This window comes from Zeus faber (assembly GCF_960531495.2).
Source record: "Zeus faber genome assembly, chromosome: 5".
NCBI classification, from domain to species: domain Eukaryota; kingdom Metazoa; phylum Chordata; class Actinopteri; order Zeiformes; family Zeidae; genus Zeus; species Zeus faber.
The window spans coordinates 3554214-3575344 of NC_137192.1; the positions used below are offsets into that span (position 1 = coordinate 3554214).

General features: G+C 46.2%; 1 protein-coding gene across 1 annotated transcript in view; it reads left to right on the plus strand.

Moving 5' to 3' along the window:
• Nucleotides 1-21131, plus strand: part of cadpsa (Ca2+-dependent activator protein for secretion a) — a 171978-nt gene that overhangs the window by 54300 nt on the left and 96547 nt on the right. The window contains exon 3 of the mRNA XM_080000884.1: nt 14829-15161. Within this exon, the coding sequence (XP_079857010.1) occupies nt 14829-15161 (333 nt within the window). The remainder of the gene's footprint in view (nt 1-14828; nt 15162-21131) is intronic.

Below are 21131 nucleotides of genomic sequence, written 5' to 3' on the forward strand. Positions count from 1 at the left end.
TGTTGCCCCTAGTGGACACCTGTAGCTTCCTGAATAGAGCAGGATATAAGTTCAGCGCCTAACTAAGCACAGGTGCCTGTAATGTAATTAGGAAGAGGCCTGTTGACGCCGGAGGAGAGATAATAATTAGATTACTCTAACTCAATTCTATGATCATAGGCGAAGCTTAATCCTGATTAGCTGTCTGCCCCCGCGTGTATGCATGTCTTACTGAAAATTTGAATGTACCCATTAGCCTATCAGCTGTGGCATGCCACTTTAATAGGGCTGTGCACCAGCCCATCTGCTCCCCAAGGATCTTCAGCGACCTGAGGAAGACAGCAGGGCAGGAAAAGCTAGAGGACTTTGCCTCTGATCATAGGACTTGAGTTAGAGTAAGCTAACTATCGATCTCACATAGGTTCTGTCCTCTAGCTTCGTCCTATTTGCATAAGACAAAGCTAGTTGTCTCACTTCCTGGAGGAAGTGTTTAATCAGAGTATGGCTAAATGCCGGTTTTTCGCCATGACATGCAGAAATAGCTGATGCATACACCTTAGCAGTGGACGGGAATAAATCCATGTCCAATAACCACTGGAGATAGAAAAGTAAGTGTTCCACAGAGGTGGGAATGACACTCTGTACTTCGCTCAAGCACTTGAAGATTTCCACTTCCCAGCACACTGAGTGTTGCCGAAGCTGCCCTGGCACTCTGTATCGTAATTATCACCGCAGATGACAAGCCCAGTTGTTGTAGCCTCAACCTTTCAGGTACCAGGTCACCAGAGACTGACCGAGAATTGGATGCTGTTTTATCATTCCCTGTGCCTGAGAGATTGCACCCAGGAACCTGGGTGTTGGCCATGGTTCATCCACCAGTAACTGGACCAGCACTGGAAACTAAGATGCGGACGGGCACACCGGGGCTACTAGAATGAGGCATGCTCTCTCTGCTCTCACTCTCATTAACAGGCAGTCTATACAGTGGATCGGAGGGACGTTTACTGTAGCAGTTCGCGGGGTCAGGCGATATGAGCAAAAGCATCCACTCCCAGTGGCGGTTCGTCTCGGTGGTGAAGGGAGAAACAGAGTGGGCACTGAGTGTTCTCCCTGGTTGCAAACAAGTCCATCTACACTTCCCTGAAGTCTTCTTCTCAGAAAAAAATGTATTTGTATTCTGGGAATGTAGCGATTCACCGACCTCACTCCGCCCTGCCGGTTGATATAAGCCTCCGCCAATTGGTTGTCTATCCTGACTAGAACATTGCAGTTCCTTAAAAAGGAGGCCAACTGTTGTACCAGAAGGACTATGTTCACTTCCAACACGTTTGTGTTCGGATGGAGGATTCCACCGCTGCCCCCTCACTGCGAAAGGTTGGCATGCTCCTCCCCATCCCATCAGAGACGTATCTGTGAAGATAGTCACGTGATGGGGCGTCCTTTCCAGGGGTGCGCTGGGCCAAGACCCGGCGGTCCCCCCAATGGTTCAGTACGGCACTGATCGTGGCCGGGACCGTCAACATACACGTTCTGTGGCGCAGAGATTCCACTTTTAGATGACTGAACCATCTCTGGATGGGACACATGGAGCTGTGTGAGCCATGTGTGAGCCAGCAGTCTGCTCCACGTGTCCATGGAGCATGGACATGTGGAGCAGACCCAGCGGTACTACTGTATTTGCTGCTGACATCAGTCCTAACAGATACATAATGGCTACTGCCGTTACCACCCATAGAGGTAGTAACCGCAGTTACTGCCGCCCTCTACAATAGCGTTCTGACAAGGGGCTGACAGTGCAGCTCTTATTGACAGTGAGTCCAGATGAATGCCCAGGTAATCCACCACTGTCTGGAGAAAAAGATGGCTTTTCTCTCAGTCGATGGCGAAACCCCGGTGGGAGAGATGCCTCACCTGAGACTTGGTGTGTGCTCTCGCTACCTCTGGGAGTGAGACAGCACTAGAATATCATCTATTTTTAAATTAAAAAATAAATAGATTTAACCTGTGCTGTCAGCTTGCTAGGCATACAACACAGAGTATTTGTATGCTATTGCATCTAGGACAAGGTTAGTCTGCAAGTGGAGTTCAAGTTCTCCACCTATGCAATGCAACTCTTTATTCATATTCAACTATTTATTAATTCTCAAATCACCAAGACCTGCTGCAATAACTCTGTCCTGTGGATGACCTATAGGATGACAAGAGCACAGTTTCTCATTATACAGAGCCGCCACCAATCCACCTCTTTGAAGAAGTATTTTACCATGTTTGGGTCTATAAACAACTAATCACTACTCCAAGAGGGGCAGATTCACCACGGGTGAGACAATTTTACATAGAACCATACAACAATTACATGGAAAACATAAACATTGGACGACAACATTTGAAAAACAGAGTTAATCAGGTCCAGTAAAACTGGAACAGCAATTGGGCACGTGGCCTCTTCCTGTCATAGTTATGGCAGTAAATGAGGAAAGAAAGGAGAGGAATGCAACCAGCAGGGTGGTCTGTCTGTCTGTCTGTCTGTCTGTCTGTCTGTCTGTCTGTCTGTCTGTCTCCGTCCGTCCCCATCGGTGAGTGTACACGACCAATTCATGTAAAATGGTGCCACGCGAGTGGCAGCCTGTTACAGAAGCTCCTGCTCACGTATGAGCTTCTTTCTTCTTCTTCTATTTTTTAAGTAATTTTTTCGTGTGTTATTATCTCTAAACACTGTTTGCACTAATGGAGGCCAAAATTGCAAGTTTTGCTCTGGTTCTTCTTCTTTTTTTGACTTTATTAACTACTGCGTCGGGAGATTCCGTGAGCAGCCCTATTGTTTACAGTGGGGATCAGCTGTTGGCCCTCCGCAACACAGCGGTGCTGCCCCAGGAGAGACCCGATGTCCCCCGCTAGCTGAGGAGGAGGAGGCGGGGGAGCCCGGGATGGGGCACTGTGTCGTTCCTGAAGGAGATGCTACAGACCCGTTCTCCCGTCTGTTATCATGGGGAATGTCAGATCTATCCCCAATAAGAAGGACGAGTTAACGGCGCTGACCCGGCACCAGAGGGAATATCATGAGTGCAGCATCATGATGTTTACCGAGACATGGCTAACCACGCTAACTCCGGAGGCGGCTGTTTCCTTGGACGGATTTAATTTGCTGAATGATAGATGGTGTAACCCCCGGCACATCACTATCAAGGAAGAACATTGTTGTAATGACATCGAGCTGTTAGCCGTTAGCATAAGGCTGAACTATCTCCTGAGGGAATTTTCGCACGTCGTTGTGATCACTGCGTATGTCCCCCCTCTGCTAACGCCGAAGCGGCCACTGATGTCCTGCACTCAGCTGTAAGCAGGCTGAAGACACAGCACCCACATGCCCTCCTTCTCATCTCTGGGGATTTTTAATCATGCCTCTCCGTCCTCCATTCTGCCCTCGTTCTCCCAGTATGTGACATGCCACACCAGGGACAATAAAACACTGGAGTTGTTTTATGCGAACACCAAGGAGGCATATAATTCTATCCCCCCCCCTGGGAAGATCAGATCACAACCTGGTTCATCTCCTGCCTGTATACAAACCTCTCGTGCTCAGGCAACCAGTTGTGACTCGCACAGTGAAAAGGTGAACTAAAGAGACTGAAGAGGCTCTACAGGACTGCTTTCACTCTACTGTGTGGGAAGAACTCTGTGCTCCTCATGGGGAGGACATCGACAGTCTCACTGACTGTATAACGAATAACATCAACTTCTGTGTGGAAAACACTGAACCCACCAGGACTGTACGGTGTTTTCCCAACAGCAAACCCTGGATAACTCCGGATATAAAGGCTCTCCTCAAGGAGAAGAAAAGGGCCTTTAAATCAGGAGACAAGGAGGAGCTGAAGGAGGTTCAAAAGTAGCTGAGGAGGAAGATCAGAGAGGGGAAGGACAGCTACAGAAGAAAAATGGAGGACCAGTTGCAGCAAAAGAACACCAGAAGAGTCTGGAGGGGCCTCAAAACCATCTTGGGCCGCAATGAACCAGACTCCCAGGCTGTTGGGGATCAGAGGTGGGTGAATTATCTCAACGTTTTTCAATAGATTTGATCAGTCATCTACCCCTCCCCCAGCCTATTCACCCCTGCTGTTACCTTTGTCGTCTGCACCCCAGGTGTTCTGCCCCACCCCCCTTCCTTCAACACTTACAGCCACCCCCCACTGCTTCTCCTACCAGAGACACAACCCCCCCCATTCACACCCTCCACTCAGCCCCCCAGCTCCAATCTGTCCCTCACTACGATCCAGGTGAGGAAAGAGCTCAGGAAGATGAAGGAGAGAGAGAGGCTGCAGGTCCGGACGGCATCAGCACCAGGATCCTGAAGACGTGCAGACCAGCTCTGTGGGAAAGTGGAGCACATGTTCAACATGAGCCTGAAGCTGGAGAGAGTACCACAGCTGTGGAAGACATCCTGCATGGTGCCGGTGCTGAAAATCCCGCACCCCAAGGACCTCAGCATCTACAGGCCGGGGCACTGACGTCTCACCTCATGAAGACCCTGGAGAGGCTGGTCCTTGTGCATCTCTGCCCCCTGGTGAGATAATCAATGGACCCGCTCCAGTTTGCCTACCAGCCTGGCATCGGGGTGGACCACGCCGCCATCTTCCTGCTACATCGAGCTCTCTCTCTGTGAGGATCATGTTCTTTGATTTCTCAGGTGCTTTCAACACCACTCAGCCTGTGCTTCTGAGGGACAAGCTGCAGCACACAGGAGTGGACCATCACCTGTCGTCCTGGATCCTGGACTACCTCACAGACCAGCCACAGTACGTGAGGTCTCACATCTGCGAGTCTGACATGGTCATCTGCAGCACGGGGGCCCCGCAAGGAACGGTCTTGGCACCTTTTCACCTTGGCACCTTGGCACCTTTCCCTGTCGTCCTCATCACAGATGTGGATGACAGAGAATACAGAGAACTGACCATGGACTTTGTGGAATGGTGCCAGTGGAACCGCCTCCAGATCAACGCGGGGAAAACCAAAGAGCTGTTGGTGGATTTCCGCAGGCACAGACACCGGTGAACATCCAGGGAATGGATATTGACATAGTGGAATCTTTTATTGAGTGGTCTGCTGGGACAACAGCCTCAACACAGCTGACAGACTTAATAAACTGATCAAGAAGGCCAGCTCTGTCCTGGGGGGCCCCCTTGACCCAGTACTGGTGGTGGGAGAAAGGTGGATGATGGCTTAGCTGTCATCCATGAACGAATCCCATCCCATGCATGAGACTCTCATGGCACTGGAGAGCTCCTTCAGCGAGAGGCTGCTTCACCCAAAGTGTGGGAAGGAGCGCTATCGCAGGTCCTTCCTTCCTGCGACTGTCAGACTGTATAACCAACAGCGCACCACTTTCTTCCATGGTACAAAAAGAAGAACCGTACCTTCCGTAGCAAAATCATCTTCATGCATGACAATGCACCATCTCATGCTGCAAAGAATACCTCTGTTTCATTGGCTGCTATGGGCATAAAAGGAGAGAAACTCATGGTGTGGCCCCCATTCTCCCCTGACCTCAACCCTATTGAGAACCTTTGGAGCGTCCTCAAGAAAGTGATCTATGAGGGTGGGAGGCAGTTCGCATCAAAACAGCAGCTCTGGGAGGCTATTCTGACATCCTGCAAAGAAATTCAAAAACTCACAAGTTCAATGGATGCAAGAATCGCGAAGGTGATATCAAAGAAGGGGTCCTATGTTAACATGTAACTTGGCCTGTTAAGATGTTTTTGATTGAAATAGCTTTTGATTTCAGTAAATATGATATCCTAAAGCTGCAAATACAACAAATGACCATTTTCAGTTCTTTACAACCTATAAAATGTTTTGAAACTCTGTTGTGCATAATAATTTGGAACCGTGCATTTTGAGTTTTTTATTTTTGAAAAAAATACTGTTATCATTGGGAGGTTTGTTCAATAACATTCGAATTATACCCTAACGGTTGATGACTTGAAAATTATACTGACTGTCATTTGCATCGACTATTTAGGAAAATCTGAGAAAAATATTATTTGCATAATAATTTGGAACGCGGTGTAATAAAGGTTTATCTTACCTTATCTTATCTTAATTGGTTCTAGTGTATAAGGTCAGTATTATGTCGTGGCGCCTCCAAGCAGTAGAAAGGAGAAGCCCCCCCCCCCCCCCCGAGCATCCTGCCCAGCAGACACAGAAGACCCCCGGGTCCCCAGAGAAGCCGGAAGCCCGCAAAGCAACCCCACACCCGGCACCCAAGGAGCATAACTCAGTCCCAGGGAGCACGAGGAGACCCCGCACCCCAGGGGCGCACACATACAACCCACTCCTAAGTGCATGCTCAAGCCACAGCCGCAGAACTTGGGCCACAGGCACCAGGCACCAGGCACCAGGCACGGACCGCAGGCCCGGAGCCAGGCCCCGCGCCGACGGAGCGACAACCCACCCGAAACGCCGCCCTGTCGGCGGGACCGCCATGCCTACTCACAGCCCCCACTGAGCGCCCATCCACGTAGCAGAGTGTGCTCCGCACGAGCACACATAGACCCACCCATAACAGCAGGCAGCTCCCCAGGGGCCCCGGAAGCATTCGGTGGCGCTCTTGGCAGCCCCGCCAGGTCGCAGCATACCTTAAGCCTCCAGGCGCAAGGTGCCAGGACTCCGGCCCAGCCGACCCTGCCAATAACGGCCCCACACTGACCCATCAGCGCCCCGCCCCCTTGGAAGACCCCAGTGCTCAATGTGTGCTGTTGGCAATTGCAGTTAAAATTGTGGGGTGTGGGGGTGCGAATCCTTCAAGCAAGTCAAACCCAAATCACTCGCATCCTTCCTACCCTGGTCTGGTGGAGTGTTGTTCAGAGTAGGATTGGTGTGCGAGCGTATGTGTTCTAAGCTAATATGAGGGGGATTCAAATTTCGGGACGGACGATAAGCACGCTGGGGCAAGAGCGTGATGGGCAAGATGGCAGCCACCCACCACATTCCCACCCACATAGCACCCACCCCGCCCAGATCCGACTGCGCAATAGCACGCCCACCTCCCGTGCCTGGAGGCAGCCGACCTGCTGCAACCAGCCACGGGCTCAGCGGTCCACCATGCGCCTCCGCCATGCCAGACAGCTCCGCGCCCCCATCAGGCCCCTGGTCAGGCCCCAGCCGCTAAGCATGATGAGCAGCGATGAGCGCCTCACGCACCAAGAGCGCCAGAGGATAGGTACCCTGGCAGCTCGGTGTGATGACAGGAGTCTGCCCCCAACCAAAGGATGCCACATGGTGAGCCCCGCACCGAGCACACCTGGCCAGGTTCAGGCCCCCGGTTCACAGGACTAGACACAACGCCTAACCAGCCCCGGCAGGACGGGTCTCAAAAGGACACACAAGCCCCGCCACCCGACCATGGGGCAGACGACCCTAGCCGCACGCCAACCACGGGGCCAAGATCCAATCTTGCAACCCACACCCCCTGCCCCCAACCCGAGCCCCAAACCATGCCTCAAACCAACACACGGACACCAGCTGCAGGCACTCCCCAGGAGCATGTATTGACTATTGAGCTTAGAGTATCAAACCAATGTACCGCACTGGGGTCATTGAAAATATATAGTATATTTTTGGTAGTATATGCATTTTCACTGCTGCTATCCTACCAAATAGTGAGATGGGTAGGTTGTTCCATCAAATTAGGTCTTCTTCAATGGATTTGAGCAATGGTGTTAAGTTAAGGGTGAACAAGTCTGACAGATTGGTAGAGATATCAATACCAAGGTATCTAATTTTTCCCATTGTGATGGTTTAGTATTTGCATATATGTATGACCGTATGTATATGGATGTGACAAATAATCTCTTGAATTTGAACTTGAACTTAAGGGAAGTTTCTGGGTTACATCATTGCAGTCCCCCCCACTGAGTGGTAAGACCATTGTTTTAGTCCAATTTATTCAATAGTCTGAGAATTTAGATATATGATTTAACACTTCCGGTAGGGATGATATTTGGTTCCGTAAGTACAACAAAATATCGTCTGCATGCAAACTGATTTTGTGAACAGTTTCCGCTTTGTATGCCAACGATATTACTGTTTTGATGGATGACCGCTGCGAGGGGTTCAATAAAGATGGCGAAAAGTAAAGGGGAGCACGGACATCCTTGTCTTGTGCCGCGTGGTAGAGTGAAACGCTGTGAAGTGTAACCATTGGTGATGACAGAAGCAGATGGAGAGTTGTACAGGATTCTAATACATTGAATGAGTGACTTCAAAGCTCCATTTTTTCAGGGTTGAAAAGAGATATGTCCAATTAACTCTGTCAAATGCTTTTTCGTCATCTAAAGAAGCATTAATAGAATTTAAGTTGTTCCTTTAAGGTATGCTGATTAGACTGAATAAATGGTGCATGTTGCTGGATGAGTGTCTGCCCTTGACAATGCCTTTTTGGTCTGGGTGAATTTTTAATGGAATTACTTTTTCAATTCTGTTGGTTAGTGATTTACTAATAATCTTTAAATTGCAATTAATAAGGCTTATGGGTCTATAATTGGAGGTGAGGATTGGATCCTTATTGGGTTTGAGCAAAACCCAAATGAGAGATCAAGGCTAGCGAATAACTGAGCAGTATCCGCTGGTACTCGTAGGTTATTCCCATGAAGGCGAAGCAGCAGAACCGCCTGTGTGCCCGTAGGATGGGTACATAAAAATGCATACTTGAGACCAATTGAAGTGAACCTGTCCCCTGGCATTATGTAACGCAGCAGGCGCTGTGTAATGAACATGCAGAACAGTCTCTTTACAATCAGTTTGTAATTCCAGATTTGGTCTCACTCCCCCTGTTTTTATGGGAACCAGAAGTAGTGGGAATAGATGCCGGTCCGGCTGTTTTCTGGTGAAATGATGGATGTAGCCCCCTTCCTTAGAAATGGCGCTATCTCCTCTGATAGGGCAGCCTCTGTCATGGGACTTGACATTACCATCTGTCTGATCCTTTGGAAGGAAGGGGGGGCATCGCGAACTGGAGTGCGTAACCTCATCTTAGTTTTCTGTCTAGCCATCACGGTTGTGAGCACCTGAGACGCGACTCACAGAGAAGGAAGACGCCTCCAAGCAAGGGGCATTCCCCATAAATTCCTTTTAACCTCCCTCTGCCCTCACCACCGCAGACAGGCAATGTGCCTGTCTGCCCAAGGCAGGCCCTTCCCAAAGTGGAGGCCCTTCCCACAGCGTTGATGTTTCGACACACAGTTCTCATCTCGCTCAGACGAGAGAGTGGGAGGTGTGGCTATTAGTGGAGATTCTGTTTGCTGGATCTCAGTGCTGGGAATCCTCCCCGTGGGAATCTGTACAGAAACGCCGGGGGGTGGGGGTTGTCGATGTAGCATGAGTAGGTAGCCCTGTTCGGGTCTCGCGGGGAAGCCAAACATGAACGACCAGCCCTAGTACCCCCACTAATCACATTGTCAGCTGTAATGTCACAGGTGCTCTTTCTGGTCGCGAGGCAAGCAATTAGCTGCCTAACAGAATCAGCGACTGCCGTGGAGATGTATGCTGCATACCATGCGGCATGGGGGATCGCTGCCGGTCCGAGATTTCAGATGAGGGATCCCCTTCATCTGGGCTTCGACTCTGTCCTCTATGACCGTAGAGGGAAGAGTCGGTAGGGGAGTCGGTAGGGGATCCACCTGATGCAGGTTCCTCTGGTTCCTCCTTCCCTCCTCGAAACAGGTCGACAGCGTTCTCCAGTGGGATGCTGTTGTTAAAGAAAAAAGAAATGAGATGGTGGTCTCGCTCACCCTTCGGCAGGAATGTGCATGCTACACAGGCCGCCAAGTCTTCGGTTCCCTGTTTGGCGTGGAGGGAGCCCAGGCATTCGAATCAGCCGACATGCTGGTCCGTTGGTGGCATAATATGCCGGGCATCTCTCGCACCGCCGCCCAAGGGAGCCTGCCTCTGAAAATGGCTGTTGTGGTGGGATTCTAGCGTCGCTCATCTTCAGACCTTCGAATCTCGGGGTACTTCGTATCTTCGCTGTTTAGTGAATGGTCACTGAAGAAAATGGGTAGCAGATCGGCGGGCACATGGTCCTTTTATAGTGGCAGGCCACAGCTGATAGGCTGATGGGTGCGTTCAATTTTTCAGTAAGGTGTGCATGCATGTGTGGGGAAGCCAATAAGGATGAAGCTAGCTTACACTCATATGTAAAATAGAACAGTTTCTCAACTGTTCCACATTCATTTTGTTTTCGTTCAATACATTTTTACTTTTTACTTGTTTTACTTTTTCTTTTACTTTTCCCTTTTTTACTTGTTACAGTTTTACTTTTACTAATTTTGTCAGTTTAAGAAAGTTTCCAGTAAATTGTAAAAATCAGAATTTTGGCTGCACTGGAAAAACCTTGGTCACACTGAGGAATAAAAATGGAGAGAGTAGTGCATTTACCACATCTCAAAACCATGAAAGTATCAGTGTAGTGGGGCCACATGTCTGACAAAATCTGGAAGCTATTTTAAGCACTAGTTTTATAGTGATGTGTAAAATATCCTTGCATGTCATGGGGGTACGGGACTTTAGTGTATTTAGAGATTTCACAGATGACTTTGAATCCGCACTGCTTTATTTGATAATGCTATGTGAATAGCTCAAATTAATAGTCTATAAGGACATTCTAAGTTAATGCAAATGGATGAGAGATTACGGGTAGAACAACAACAAAATAAATCAATACCCTACAGACTTGTATTTTTAATGTGCTTTTCGCCAAGCCTTTTCTCATAGATTGTCAGCACATCATTACAGAGTTAAAAGTGTTTTCTAAACTATATCTATTGATCACATGACAAAAGGGGGCTCGGTATTGTACAATATAATTATAGATTGCGAGACCATTGACTTCCCCATAACAGACAGACGGCATAAATTCCAACAATTCAAAACAATATTTTTGCTTAAATTGTTTATTCAACAGGTTTAATGCAAATTACTACAGTAGCTGCAACACCTATGGCCCACTCTGAGCAGAACGTGACATTTATATGTTTCTTAAGGAATGGTCTACGATGCTGGGCTCTCTGATTCAAGATTCAAGAGGTTTATTCGTCACATACTGTACATATACATACTTTCATACATATATGCAGTGAAATTTTAATGCAACGCACCCGGTGATTACACACAATATGTCCTAGACTGAACACAGTAGCTACCTAAGAAAATTTCTTTCTACTAGACCAACTAACTGATTCCTAAAACATAATACAGTAAGTCGAATACTTATAGAATAAAATAAAAATATATAGAATAAAATAAAATAAAATGGAATAGATAAAGGGAATAGGCTTATGTATATGGAATAGACTTATGTATATGGGATAGACTATTTATGTATATACAGACATGTCCATTCTGCACAGTATACAACAGTACGGCACAGCAATACGGTAACACCGAAAAACCCAGAATAGTGACACAGTATGCGGTACAGTATGCTACATACAGTACAGAAGGTAGTGGAGCCTATGTGTGTGGCTCAGTGAGGACGCCTGGTGAGGTCAGCATTGACAGTTCTTATGGCTTGCGGGAAAAAACTCAGTCTCAGTCTCTCTGTTCTCACTGTGTGACTGCGGAGGCGCTTGCCCGACCAAAGCAGCTGTAACAGTCCGTTGTTGGGGTGGTGAGGATCCTTCATGATCCTGCGGGCTCTGCTACTACACCTCCTGGTGTATAAGTCCTGCAGGGAGGGGAGGGTAGTTCCAGTGGTACGTTCAGCTGAATGCACCACCCTCTGCAGGGCCCGCCTGTCCTGAGCAGTGCAGTTCCCAAACCGGGCAGTGATGTTGCCTGTCAGGATGCTCTCCACCGCTCCACAGTAGAAGGACTTGAGGATCCTCACTGAGACCCGGAATTTCCTCAGCTGCCTGAGGTGGTAAAGACGCTGCCTCGCCTTTCTAACCAGAGTGTCTGTTTGTAAAGTCCATGTTAAAACCTCTGTGATTTGGACTTCCAGGTACTTGAAACTGCTCATTAACTGCCCATAAATCACCAAGGGCGTGTGCGTCCTCGGTTGTAATCCTCGCCTAAAGTCCACAATCAGCTCCATAGTTTTGCTGACGTTCAGATGTAGGCTGTTGTCCTGGCACCAGAGTGACAGGTGAGCCTCCTTGCGGTAGGCCTTCTCATCGCAGTCGGTGATCAGGCCACGACAACGGTGTCGTCAGCAAACTTGATGATGGTGTTGGAGCTGGACCTGGCCACACAGTCATGTGTGTACAGAGAGTACAGTAGGGGGCGGAGGACGCAACCCTGGGGGGATCCTGTATTCAGGGTGAGGGAGCTGGACACGTGCTTCCCCACCCTAACCACCTGGGGCCGGGCTGTGAGGAAGTCCAGGATCCAGGCACACAGCGGAGTATTTAGTCCAAGCTCCTTCAGCTTGACAGCCAGTCTGGTGGGGACTATGGTGTTGAAAGCTGAACTGTAATCGATGAACAGCATTCTCACATAGGCCATCCAGATGCGTGAGCATGCTGTGCAGTACCTGGGAGACAGCGTCATCCGTGGATCTGTTCTGCCGGTACGCGAACTGCAACGGCTCCAAGGTGCGGGGGAGGGAGGCGCCTATATAATCCTTAATCAGCCTCTCGAAACACTTCATGACCACCGAGGTGAGGGCCACCGGACGGTAGTCATTCAGGCAGGCAGGAGAGGCGATCTTCGGGACAGGAACAACGGTGGACTTCTTGAAGCAGGACGGGACCACTGATTCAGCAAGGGTGATTTTGATATTGTAGTAACACCGGAGCTAACTGGTTAGCACAGGTCTTCACTTCCCGCAGCTTTCCTGGTGTTCACCCGCATCAAAGCCTTCCTGACGTCATGTACGGACACAGAGAGTGCGCGCTCATCCCCAGCGGTGTAACTCCAATTAGCCGGCGAGCTAGCGGTGCTGTTGCCAGACTCAAACTGCGCCTAAAAGGAGTTCAGTTCGTTGGCTAGGGAGGCGTCCACACTCGTGGCTGGGGAGTAGCTGCTCTTGTAGTTTGTTATCGTCCGCAGCCCCTCCTACAAGCGTCTGGTGTCCCCCTGCTCCATCTGTAGCTCCACAGTCTCTCTGTACGTCCATTTAGCGTCCTTCACTGCCCACCGCTGATTGTAAGATTGATTGCAGGTTCTTGAACTTATTTGCAATTGTAGGGGGCCAGACACAACCAGCCAAACATTTCTATTCATGGCCCGTAATGAGATAATTATCCAGCATCTACTAATATATGTCTTAAAGCTGCAAAGAGTGGATATTGAGTTGGATTGGCTTGGATGGTTGCCTTTATTTTCATGTGTTTAATAATGTAATATCAACCTGACAAGACAAGTTTCTTCATATCAAGGTAGGATATAATACATAGGAAATCGGAGTATCCCAATCTTGCCCTTTAACATTAAATAAAATGTTCTCAATGCTATCCAATTGTATAATATGGAGCAGTCCATGTGTCTTCGTAACAGTTTTATTTTCTATGGAAAAAATGCTTTTGGGCTGAGATGCAGTGCCTGACTTGGCCACCATACAAAGTTGGAAGCAAGCCTTCCTCCCAATCCTCTGGGGTTGTATTGTGCATATAAAACACCTACCTGCTCTATAAAAACACCCCAATGTTAATACTCAACTCAATATCAACTGACTTTCAGTTGAGTCTTACAATTGATTCTTAAACTATTACTCAATTTGTGTGCACATTGGGGACATTCAAAGTCTTTGGCAATTTGATGCATTTTGGGGGCATTCCATATGCTTACCTTGACCAAACCCCTACCTAAACATTATCATCTCTCATCTTATACCTAAAATTAACCATGTCAAACATAATACTTAAATACAATAATACATATGGTCTGAGCTTAAATCCCAGTTTAGACAAATAACTCCACATACTTCTCCCTACGCTTAAGGAGAATTACTCAGGCAATGCTATCATACATCTCCATAATCCCAGGTCAGAACCTTTCTGTGGGTTCCGAGTTCTTCTGCAGCTGTGGGAGTTTGTGCTCAGGACAATTTTCCAGCTGCAGATTGTTTGTGTGGCTGCAGGGCTTGCTTCTCCTGGCTCAGAGGCATTATGACAGTGTTCTGACTCCACACACCACTGTCAATTAAAGCAGATACACTCTTGGGTATACACACCACACATTTGCACACATGTGTGCACACTGTCAATATCTACCTCACATAGACCTTTGCAGCGATTATTACACCCTCCTGATAATCACTCTTTTTTGTGTTTCTGCTGTTATATATGATGATGATGTGACAGGAAGGGGCCATTTGTCATAAGTTTTTCTCCAATTTAGTTTGACTTAGTGCTTGTGTTGTTTTTTCTCAGTCTCCTTTTTAATTTTTTTTTTTATGTGTTTCACTTGTAATTATTATGCACCTCTTGGAGAGTCAATGATAAATTGATTAGTGGTGAACATGGTAGGGCTGTGTTCTGAACTGGATTTTTTTAAATCTATTAAAATATGATTAAAAAAAATTTATTCAATAAAATGAATAATGCTAATGATCAGCGTTGCACAGGGCATTCCAAAGGGCAGCTAATATATGGGGTTATATTAAGGCATCACAGGTTGGGAATTGGAACTCCACTTGCAGATTTACTCAGTCTTGAATGCAATGGTGTACAAATCCTTTTTGTTGTATGCTCTGCCTGCCAAAGACAAGACAGATTATAAAGATTAATAATAAATCGCCATGAACCCAGCTCCAAATGATTTTGTTGGCTACTAAGCTGTGACAGCTTAGCTTACAAAGTGAAACCATATGAAGGGAAACCATATCTTTTTTTCAACCAATTTCTCTTGCCTAGATCTTCCTGAAGAGTGACCGCGTGTCCCGGATGGTGCAGAGTGGGGGTTGCTCGGCCAGTGACTCCAGGGAGGTCTTCAAGAAGCACATAGAGAAGCGTGTACGCAGTCTACCAGAGATTGATGGCCTGAGTAAAGAAACCGTGCTGAGCTCCTGGATGGCCAAGTTCGACACCATCCACCGTGGCGAGGAGGACCCCAGGAAACACCAGCAGAGGATGACGGCCAGTGCTGCTTCTGAGCTAATCCTCAGCAAGGACCAGCTCTATGAGATGTTTCAGCAGATCCTGGGCATCAAAAAGTTTGAGCACCAGCTGCTCTACAATGCCTGCCAGGTTGGTTTACCACTATTGCATGTGCAATATGCCGGCGGTTTGTGGTGTCTCTGCTGTGTCATTAATACTAGAGTAAGACAAGGGAGGTAATAATCTATACTCTATACTCTATAATCTATAATACTGAGACAGCTAAAGTACAGTATATTATTGTAATATTTCCGATCCCCTTTAATTTCTTTGTGGAACAAACCACCAACATTAAAAGTCAATGCTATTAAGTGATTAGAGAGGATATGTTTTTAGCAATACTCTCCCTTCACTTATGAACAAGTTCATAGCATCCATTTTTTGCAAATACATTTTGTTAAAGGTGACCATGCTTGGTTTCTTTCTTTTGACGATGGGTTGCTAAGGAATCTAATCTACAATGTGCCTTGTGAAATGTGCCTTGCCTTACAGAGTGACATAAAAGTAAGGACTTTAGGCCTGCACAAATAGACCTCTGGGCATTTTCCTGAGCAACAATGGAAGTATGACAGTGTTTCCCCATTGACGTAAAAGGTTATGGTGTGTGAGGAGGGAAATTATTTTATGCACGAGTGGTGTCCATAGTAACAATTGATTGTTGCAAGCACAGCCAATGAAAATCTGGTTCAAGTTTGAAAAATGAATTGTCGTTATATATATAATATGTACAGTGTGATGATAATACTGGAATTGGGAATGGAAAGATCAGGTGGGCTTTTTGGTTTGATTATACGACAATGGTCTCCATGTGATGGTTGATGGTGCTTTTCAGCCAGCTTGTTTGACATTCACTGCAGTTACTAGGGATAAAACAATACATTAACTGAAATAAACACTGAAGTGACAACAGAATAACTAGTCACCGAGAGGGCCTATTACAACTCAAGGCAACAACTGAAAAAAAACTCCATAACCCAGCTTTGTCAAGACGACGCTCTCACTGCCTGCTGAGCATGCAACTTGCTTGTGTTTCGTGTCATAATTGCAATGAGGATAGAAGAGATCTACACCCACCCCCAACCATGTTCAATTGACATTTCCAGAAAAAACATGTATGCTGTGGAATCTAACAGTCTGTCATATTAGGCGACAGGGTGACAGAAGAGGGGTTGGTGAGGGAGGGAGAGTGTGATCTGCTGTTTCTATGCGTGCCATTTTCACGTGTCACGTCCGTGCGCACACACCAACTGGCAGGAAAAGATGTTTCCTTGCCAACAACGGCGCAATATCTGTTGTCATCTGTCTAATCAGAGAGCTGATTGACTGACTCACCACCTAGGTCCAACTGTGGGGAACTCTTTTCAAAATGTATGCTCTTTGAAATCAAGCTTACTGGTTGTAAGCTTTTACATTACATCATTTAGCAGACGGTTGGTCCAAAGAGATTGACAATAATTATATGAGTTTTGAGTAGTCTAAATGACTGTACATCATAGTCAAGTTGTTATCAAAGCATTCTGGTTAAATTTTTTTTTTTTTTTTTGAAAGATGTTTTTGTAAAAATCTTCACTAAATGTAATAGTGCCAACAGAATGTTGTTGAAGACAAAACAAGCCAAGAAACAAGATTTCGATTTTAAGTTTGTTGTGTTTTGTTTGTGTTTTGTTTGAATTTCAGATCCCCAGTCAAGCACTAAGCACTGATTATCTGAAGGATCAGTCCTTCTCCAATCACTTCTCCATTGGAGTAATATAAGTTTGTAACACCAAGACTGCCCCAACTTAACAGCCCATACAGATACAAAAATACAGAAGAAAAAAAATGGTGATGAATCAATAGGTTACGAAAGTTTTATAAAGGTTATGAATTTCATTATTCAGGCAGTCATTTTGTCAGTTTTATCTTGGTAATTATTTATTTCACTACAAAATCAATTACTTACTGAAATGAGGTTTCTTTTGCAATTTTGTATGCCATGTCACTGTTATTTGGTATTTTGATTTATTGATTGAGTGAGCGATTCACTTAATTGATAGGAAATTGATGAAGTTATGCCCTAAGGGAATACGTGTTTATGCTGCGTGGGGTAAGTTTCAAGGAAAGCAACCTCACATTTCCTCCTCCTCCCCTGCAGTCTGTTTGGAACAAAGATCTTTCAAGCTCACTTATGACATCCAGGTTGGTCTCTGCTGCATGATGTCATGATCCATTTCAATATCTCACCTGTGATACCAATTAGAGCCAACGTTTTCTTGACTATGCAGATGTGTAGATCTGTAACTGGTCATCACTGGGCTCTCCTGCCATCATTGTATTTGAAATGTTGTATGTCAAACAACACGCACGCACCATTAGCCCATAGGAAATTACTTCTGATAAGCTCCCCATGTGTGGCACATGGCGCTGGAGTCAGATGCAGCCTTTTTGATAAATGTGCCTCGGGCTATAATGATGACTTGAGCCAAGAGACAAATTGAATTGCAGCGGTCGATGTACAGCGGAAGAGCACCGTGGTTGGCAGGGACAAACGGAGGGAGTGGGTTTTCTTCTCTTTATCAGATGGGTTTCAGCCATTACTGCCACGGTAGAGCCAGCAGCTGAGTATTCCACAGCTGAAAGCCTCTAATTACTCAATACGCACGGGGGACAGCACAGCACAGCACAGGGCAGGGCAGATGTAACTTGTCACTCCTAAAACCATATGGTTGTTTTCTCTAACATGTAGGCACTCGTCGAGGTAGCTCCAACATTTTCTCTCATTCATTTAATCTCATTTTGTTTCAATTTAGCATGAGGCTTCCACTACTCGGTCAGTCAGATATCTGCGGAACACAAATAACAAACAGACAAGGGTGTCTGCGTGTTTGGACATCACAAACAGGGACCAGTGCACAATGCACCATCAACAACCCTCCATTCTCTTTGCATGCGTTTGCACTGATTACACAAATAAGAGCAGGCAGATGGATGGGTGGGTGGATAGATGGGTGGGTCTGGGACCTGTGGCCAGTATAAGCCACAATTCTACTTCATAAAATACACTGTTGCTCACTTGAAAAGAAAAGAAAGACTTTCCATGCTTTGAAGCACACCTTGTTAAGATGTGTGTGTGCGCTTGTCCTCTGTTAATTGTCAGGAGACATCCCCTTATTGTAAGGGGTTCTTTGATAATGTGTGTTTACTCCAGTCGTATTCTTTACACCTTCAAAACTCTTTCGTTAAAACAGTTACACGGGTGGATGCATACATACACACGCACATAAGACATACAGTACACACACGCCACACACACACACATATGGACACTCCCCCACGCGTCTATCTTTTTGTACGTGGTTGCCATAGCAACTGTACACACAGGCACCGCTGTCCCCCTCGTCCCTCCCTTTCCAGCCGTGCGTCACCCGCCCGTTGTTTGAATTAAGGGCAAGTGATTGCCTTTTCTCTTTAATCACACATCACAGGGTTTTGCCTGTTCATCCATCTTGTGGAGATTTCTATCTGATTGAGAGGGAAGTGAGAGAAGGGGTGTCGGGTAGATGGGGGGGTTAGCAGCTGAGTAGAGAGGAAAGGAGAGCGGGAGATAACAGGTGGAACAGATGACAAGAGCGGTTTGAGGGGTAGGGAGGTCAGGAAAGGATGGATGAGAGGATGAGGTGAAGGTGTGAATCAGTGTAGGTTATGACAGGGTAAGGGTGAAGAGAAAGTGATTTGTGAGTGACAGAATTTCAGGGATGCAGACACTCAGTTGATAGAGAAAGTAAATCAGGGCAGTATCACTTACGATCACAATATGGAATGATTTGATAACTGAAATGATTGAGATAAAATTCATGTTGGTAGACCAACCAATTGACTTGGATATCTAGCTACCTACCTGCCTTCCTACCTATATATCTACTTACCTACAATTCTACCTACCTGTCTATCTACCTACCTAACAAGACAGCCTCGATGCATATTTAAACTGAGGAGACACATGCTCGCTCACATGTGACCAGAGAATCCGTATCTGTATGTAGAATCAGTCTACATATAAATATGTCAGTTTTATTAAAAACATAGTAAGATGACTATATATTCACTCAACATTCTTGAAACAGGATTTTGGTAATCAATTCCCCTTTCTGTCCCGTTTGCTTCCTTCCTTTCTTCCACAACTGAAGATCTTCAATGACACTAGAGATGTCTCTCACTGGCAGTGAATGGAAAAGTTGCATCTTGCCGTCTTCAGACGCGAGAAGTTGCACATCTTCGTTTTCTGTAAAAAAATCTTTGCTATTAGCTCGATTCCAGAGGTAAAGTTGGCTTGTTTACATTGCGTTGATATCGATTCAGTCTTTGAGGCGAGAGATGAGGTAATCAGGCTATGCTCTCCATCACTCTCACTGTAATAATGCTGCCATGATTCAATAAAACACAGGGTTCCATAACACAATGCTCTATATAATCAAATTGAACAAATGTTGATTAGTGTAAACAGACCTAGAGTAAATAGTCCTCATCATGCTTGTACATAGATTACAGTATGAAGATGTTATGTTTACATTATAGTGAACAATTTTGAGCTAGGCAGTCACTAGTGGAAAAAGTAATGAACTTTGACCAAAAATATGCCCCCAATATGCACCGCGGCTGATCTGTCAACTGGTTTGATTAAGCCTTTTATACATGAAAAGAAGTTTGCAATTGGGCAGAGGATTTCAGCACGCATCATCTGAGACATTGTACTTCAAGAATTGAGCGGCAATAAAATACCATGCGCCATTACTTTTTACAATTTATTTAATAAGTTACAGAGCATAATCCAGATTTGTTTACCATGAACCAAATTTCCAACACTATCCACAAATGAGTATTTTCCATTTGTTGAACATCAGATAATCACCATAACAATGGCCACAGCAGTTATTTGCAGCTGAGGAAAGGAAAGTCCCTGTAAACCAAACACGTGTTCTGAGTTTGTCACACCGCAGAAAAAAATGTGATATTGACCACCCAGCCAAATTTAGATTGTTTAAAAAAAATCTGCAATTATATAAAATTTGGTTTCAAAATCGTGAAAAAATAGGCAGTCCCCTCTGCTCTGAGACGTTGGGGCTGTAGACACTAATAAACACCTTCATTTAAAAACTGCATTTTGTGTTTACTTGTGTTATCTTTGTCTAATATTTAAATTTGTTTGATGATCTGAAACATTTGAGTGTGACAAACATGCAAAAAAAAAAGAAATCAGGAAGGGAACACTTTTTAACACGTGTGTGTGTGTGTGTACACATTTATATATATATATATATACAGTATATACCGATCAGCCACAACATTAGAACCACCACTAATAACCACTAATACTGATTAGCCCCCCCCCCCCCCCCCCCCATGCCGCCAAAACTGCTCTGACCCATCAAGGCATGGACTCCACAAGACCTCTGAAGGTGTCCTGTGGTATCTGGCGCCAAGATGTTAGCAGCAGATCCTTTGAGTCCTTTAAGTTGGGAGGTGGGGCCCCCATGGATCGGGATTGTTGTCCCAGCACATCCACAGATGCTGGATCGGATCAGACCCTAACCCTGACCATCCACATGATGTAGAAGAAACCACTATTCATCAGACCAGGCCACCTTCTTCCATTGCTCCATGGTCCAGTTCTGAAGCGCACTTGCCCATTGTAGGCGCTTTCGCTGGTAGACAGGGGTCAGCATGGGCACTCTGACCAGTCTGTGGCTACGCACCCCCATTCGCAGAAAGTTGTGATGCACTGTGTGTTCTGACACCTTTCTATCATAGCAGCATTAACTTTTTCAGCTATTTGTGCTCCAGCGGCTCTAATGTGAGATTGGCTAGCCTTCGCTCCCCACGCCCATCAAAGAGCCTTGGGCGCCCATGACCTTGTCACCGGTTCACCGGTTGTCCTTCCTTGGACCACTTTTGGTAGGTACAAACCACTGCATACCAGGAACAGCTCACAAGACCTGCTGTTTTGGAGATGATCCAGTCGTCGAGCCATCACAATTTGGCCCTTGTCAAAGACGCTCAGATCCTTACGCTTGTCCATTTTTC